Source organism: Dermacentor silvarum, chromosome 3 (genome assembly GCF_013339745.2).
Source record: "Dermacentor silvarum isolate Dsil-2018 chromosome 3, BIME_Dsil_1.4, whole genome shotgun sequence".
NCBI classification, from domain to species: domain Eukaryota; kingdom Metazoa; phylum Arthropoda; class Arachnida; order Ixodida; family Ixodidae; genus Dermacentor; species Dermacentor silvarum.
Genome location: NC_051156.1, coordinates 13,720,481 through 13,726,663, shown reverse-complemented (window position 1 = coordinate 13,726,663; position 6,183 = coordinate 13,720,481). Strand labels below are relative to the sequence as shown.

The following is a 6,183-nucleotide window of genomic DNA, read 5'->3' as shown; positions in this document are numbered from 1 at the left end:
GAAAATCGCGGCCCTGAGCGAACGTCTTCGACTGTGTGGCACTGTCCACGTGCGTAAGCGTATTGAACGCATCTTCCCTTACATCTGTCTATATCCCGGTAACACTTTCTCACCAGACAATTTTCTAATTACCATATCTGCCTTCTCGCTTTTTCTCTGCACAACTATTACACAAAATAAACCATAAGATTAACTCCGATAAATTCACGACGTCCCCTAACAGATCGAAAATACATTTCGTGGCAGCGGAGTCATTTACTTGCTCCTGCAGATAACCGCATTGTTATTACGAGGAAGCATTCTGCGCGTAATAAATATATAATAAGAGATAAAAGAAAATCACGCACTGTCCAAAGAAAAGCAAATATTGTCCCTATTCTCCCGTCTTACATCGCTGAATTTCTCAGTATTCTCTAAATAGTAGATTGCGTAATAATTGTATCTATTTCTAAGGAGGCACCGGCGGTCCGGTCCGCTGAGACAATTATTTTGGGGCAAAACTGTGTTAAGCTGATTCAACATTTGAAGGAATTTGTGCTTTATTCGAAACCCCTTCTAAGAGAGCCCATATTGCCAATGATTTCTTTTTGTTGCGCTAGAATATAATTTTTGGGGGGCTGTCGCAGTGGCGAAGCTGCAAATGACGAGTGGCCTGACAACGAAAGAAAATTCTCATTGTGTGTTGTCGACGGCAACAACGGTCGTTGTCAGCGCAACAGAATGGAAAGACGGACGGGCAAGGCGGCGAACCAAGTTTCGAGCGCTTAACTGTTGTCGCTGTAAAAGTGCGTTTGTTCAAGTATTGATTTTTGGACCACCACACATGTTTTAAAAACCTGTTGCAGTACTACTGAAATGGGATTAATATCTAAATATGAGGCCCGCTGTAGTAACGTATATCGGAATGATTTTGACCTCCTGGGGGTCTTAGACCGAAGTACACGAGCACTTATGCATTTCGCCCATATCAAAATGCGGCCACCGTCATCGAACCCACGACCTCGAGCTCAGCAGTGCGACGCCATAGCCGTTTGGCCACCGCGGCGGGGAGCGACCTCTGACTGCGAAGAAACGCGGCTGAATCGGTTGGCGCGCTGAGCAGCATCTGTTTGCTGTAATTTGCCGATTCTCCTTCGGCCCCTCCCCCACCTTTCTTGCTCCCCTGATGGTTTAGTTTCGTGAAGACCGTTGTATCGTAAAGGACGCTATTGGAACTGTTAACGCTACCTTTGTAGCCATGTTAACCCACGATAACGTGAATAGCAATGCTCACCAGAGGTGTGGTGTGGTTTCTTCCATTTCATTCCCGTTCCATTCCAGTGAGTGGACATCCCCAGTAATTCCACTCCTATTAACTCCTCGGAATGGTGAGAGTTGGACTATTCCCACTGTTGTAAAGGGTTCGGTGATCCATTTACAGTAAATGAACGCTCTCTCTAAATTTGTAGACGACTTGCGCTTCCCTGTCTGTATTAACCAAAAACATATCTTTGAAGTATTAAATACGTCATAGACGGAATTTCGTAATGATGGAGGCCTTCAGAAGTGAAATTATGCTTCGCCATGTTTACGCGGGTTTTCTTAAATTAGCATTGCGCCAGACATAACGCTAATGTATAACATTATGGTGAACTAGTTGGCCAAATGCTAGTCTACAGCTGCCCAGTCGTGACCGCATAAGTTAGCTTCACCTTAGCTGCACACGTGTTAGGCGATTCACGGCCTTATCGCACGCTGTGATATAATTAAACACTGCTTGCCTAATAACTAGTCCACAATTTCCAGAAACCGAAGCTTTTGATACTGTTTCTTCTGATACTATTCTTATACGAGTAAATTAACCTACAAAATAATCTTACACTGTTGAGCATGTCAGACGTCCCCCTAGATTATACTGTCACTTTGATGATTAACGCAAAAGCGAAGCACATTGATATGGTTTGCAGGCCCATATTCTTTTTGTTTCACGTCTGGTGGTATAAATACGGGCCCCATTTTTTCCAGGACAAGTCTCTGACTTGCGATCGTGCGTCCTGAATATTTGAAATAGTGCGGGAAAATATGGCGTGCGTTGCAATTTACCATGCACTCGCCCAGGCTGCCACCATTTGTGACGTCGTTCTTGGACTCCACCCTCGAGTCGTAGGTCAAGCGTGCTTATAGCTAGACCGAATAATTCTTGGCAACTAGATGTTATACCCGGGCCACACGGGCCAAGTAAAGTGCACTTTGAGCGAGTGCACTTCAGCGCGCTGAGTGTCACTTTGACGGCGCGCTGCTACACGAGAAAGAAAGTTGTTCTTTCAAATCGATGGCCATGGCCATCGGGAGTCAGACGGGAAAGCATATATTTGTTAATATAAAAATGTGTGCACGAAAATGGTTTATTATTGTTAGAAACAACATTTACAATCCGCATCTACAAGTGCCGGCAACAACGGCAACTTGACCAGCCACAGTCAAAACGACTCGATCCGCCAAACAACTGCGCAGTCATTACCCGGCTTGGTCGTGAACATCCCGAGAGCGAGAGTAGTTTTTTGCTGTTCTTGATTTTTTTTTATTTTAATTTTTTTTTTTTGCGGTGGAGCACACTTTATTATCTTGTAACGTTAGCAATTTATAACACTGTTATTAAAAATTACTCCCGACTCTTGTTCCAATATCACTTTATGTATCTTCTAAGCACTGCTAACGAGGCTACACACTTCGCCGCCGCGAAGTGTGTTCGCCGAACACACTCGCCGGCGAGTGCACTCTGCAGTGAGCGTCACTAAGCGTTCCCGTGTGGCAGCCTGCGAATGACACTAGCCGCGAAGTGTACTCGCTCAAAGTGCACTTTACTTTGCCCGTGTGGCACAGGTATTACACACTTTAAACGCACTTCGACCTCGTAACCAAGAAAGCTTTCCGGGTCTTCAGAAATGTAGAACGGGCACATAGAGTACCGTGTTGTTTGTGATTACCCCGGCAGACATAGTCGCCTATAGGTTGATACTGAAAGAACTGGTAGGAGAAATACAATATATTGGCCAAGTCAAGTTCAGTCCAAATAGTAAATTTACAAGTTCGATTGTCTAGCTCAAAATCAGCATTTAGCATTCCAGGACTATGTGCCCATTCTATTTCAGCTCCGTTCTGTAATCGTGGGACCCGCCGCGGTGGTTCAGACAGCTAAGGCGTTGCGCTGCTGAGCACGAGATCGCGGGATCGAATCCCGGCCGCGGCAGCCACATTTCGATGGAGGCGAAATGTAAGAACGCCCGTCTGCTTGCGTTGTAGTGCATGTTAAAGAACCCCAGGTGGTCGAAATTAATCCGGAGCCCTCCACTACGGCGTGCCTCATAATCAGAACTGGTTTTGGCACGTAAAACCCCAGAAAGAAAAGATGTAATCGTGGGCTCCCATTCCATTCACATTCCACCTATCCGACTGATGCCCTCATTCCAATCATTTCATTCCGCGTGCTTAAAAATGTGGAATTATTCTGGAATCATTCCAGCTCCGGAGTTGTCACTCCGCAACTCTAATGCTCACCAATGGTCTCAGTGCTTGAGTGCGAAGGGATTTCCGCCAACCACGAAGAACAGCGGCTCAAGAAGCTCCTGAAGCTTTGAGTAGGCCTGAAAATAAGAGAGGCAGGAGGGCGTGTTTTCGCCACGCGGGTTTGAGGAGATGGCACAATGTACAGTCACACTCATAAATCTGGAGACCATGCGAGCCGTGTGCATGCACGCGCCGTCTGGCGCCTCAGTGCCTGCTGTAGAGAGTGTCGCAGCGCGCATGCGCGTCCATCCTATCTCGCTCGCTCGCTGCGCACCCGCGAGCGCGCCGCAGACCGGAATTTGCGGCCGCCGCCACCAGCAGTGTTGTTCGCGAAGCAGCGGCGCGGCATCTTCGATCCCCGATCTCGGCGCTGTTTTCCAACTACGGAAGCGCCTGCTTTACCCGCTTTTGCCACGGCTGTCTGGCCGATCTTATTATTGTGATAGCAATTATATGGACACTTCAACCGGATTTCTGCCATCGCCGTGAGGTTCCGTATAGATTCCAAGGGCGATAAAATCGTCGCCGCGAGGCGTATGCGCGAGCGAAAGCGCGCGGGGGACGCGCGCTATCACGGAGGGCGAACGCACGGCGTAAAGCAAACGCGACCGTCCCGCGAAAGGCCGTTGGGGTAGAGTGTACTAGTTGGGGTATGGGAGGGAGGGAGGCGGGGCGGCGCTGTGCTCCTGCGCCAAAGGCGTATCTTACCACTCAATCTCCCACGCGAAAGCAAGAAACGGGAAGAGGGAGGGAGGGGGGGGGGGCAGCTTTTCCTCTGCCAACAACTTCTCTGCCCGGCGGTCGCCCGCACCGTCTCTTATCTCCACACGGCTCTGACCTTTGTATGGGCTGTGCATTTGCCGCTCAGTTTCCGTTGAAGCGATAGACCGCGCGAACTTGCGCTTGCTGCCAGCGTTGTGACAGTCGTTGGCTGCGGTCATTCAGTGTGATCTATTCATGTTTGCTTGTGCGCGCTGACACCACGATTGTTAATTCAGTTAGTAATCCAATGTGTCCAAGTTTATGCAGCCGATAAAACTACTATCCATACTCCGAATAGCACTCTACTAATTTGCTATCGCAATCGATGCTTCGCCTTTCGGGCGAAACTGCGACATTTTTTTTTACATTCGCTGAAGAACTTTTTTGTCAATTCCCTTATTGTGTTTGTGCAGCAGTAATGTATATCATAATGCGCAGGCTGCTTTTTCAATGTACAAGCGTTCTTACAACCTTTCCTCGGCGCATTTTGCAAGTTTCGGAAAGATGGTGAAAGTGGAAGAAGTTGAACAAAACGATCCAAGTATACCTCATGTACAAAATCCGTATTTTTTTACTCTGACATAGTCACTGACATGCATAAGTCATGTTATAAAAACCGAGGCTCTCAATTAACGTATTTTCTAGGTTGGCGATGGTGTCATCTACTTTGTTACGCTGCTTTTAAATGCGTAGCATTTGTGTGCTTACCAAACGAGAAAACTGTCCGCCCGTCCATCCGTCAAGTAAGACGATCGCTTTCAAGATAGAGCCCGCAGCAGCGAGCGCACTTTACCTTGGTGCTGCGTGTAGCTTCAACGCGAACGAAGCGGCGAGTACACAGCGCTGCACCCGCCACACTCTGCCCGTTTCGCAGATCGCTTTCAAGATACAGGCCCGCGCGTCTGTCTTCCACGTTAAATAAACGGCGAGAACACGGCGCACTAAGCTATGAGCAGTCGACACTTTCTGTCGGCATCGCGGATCGCTTTCAAGATACGGTCCGCGCAGCCGTGCCATATGCACCCGCGGCGGAGTTCGTTTGGTCACGGTTCATAGTGCTTAAGGTGCTAAAGATGGATAACGGCTTATAATGATCGGAACATCACGAGCACACCTGGCGCTGCCACCTGCAGTACTACGGCGTGCCTCATAATCAGAACTGGTTTTGGCACGTAAAACCCCATAATTTATTTACTTTGCTTGCGTTATCAATGCCCCTTGCACCGTCATCCGCACGAGTTTGTGTAGCCGCAGCGCTGTCGTTTGTAGAGGCCGGATCAACTTTCATAACACTGATAATGACATGCGTGGAGATGAGCAAGTGGCACACTGCTTACGCATACTTAGACAACTCCCAGAGGAGTTTCCGCGTGAATGTTTACTGCGAGGTTGTCTATGGCTAGGTTTTCATGCATTTTTCATGTCATTCAAGAGATCTGCGTGTGCAAAAACTCAGCTCCCGAATTTGATGCAAAATCGCTTCACTCTAAGCAAAACCTTGTACGTCTCATCACTGGTAAGTTAGTTATCAGTAGGTACCATTTTCAAGATCAGTAGAATATCTGGTAGGTAATAAGCGTTTCTCTAGGATTTACGGCTGTGCGGCCCGCGTCGGCCATGTCTACGTTCACACCGCCCTCTCTTTTCGTCGTTTCAAGCTCGTGCGTGCCTAGTTTCCTTCCGCTCTCCCGGGGCGGGGGCACCGTGGTGCGTTGTACGCATGGAAGAAGGAAAACAAGCTGCCGTTCTCCATTCTGAATTGCACTTCTCTCGTCGTAATAGGGAGGTCGCGTATTGTGCGCACTCCCAAGGAGCAGCGCGCCTACGAATAGCGACAGCGAGAGCACATGCGAGAATGCAATCTGCGGCGGCGGG

At 48.4% G+C, this 6,183-nt stretch overlaps 1 protein-coding gene across 1 annotated transcript in view; it reads right to left on the bottom strand.

Annotated features, from left to right (window-relative positions):
• LOC119445334 (urease accessory protein UreD-like) overlaps nt 1-6,183 on the bottom strand; it is a 93,832-nt gene that overhangs the window by 704 nt on the left and 86,945 nt on the right. The window contains 1 exon segment of the mRNA XM_037709643.2: nt 3,538-3,623. Within this exon segment, the coding sequence (XP_037565571.2) occupies nt 3,546-3,623 (78 nt within the window). The 3' untranslated portion in view covers nt 3,538-3,545.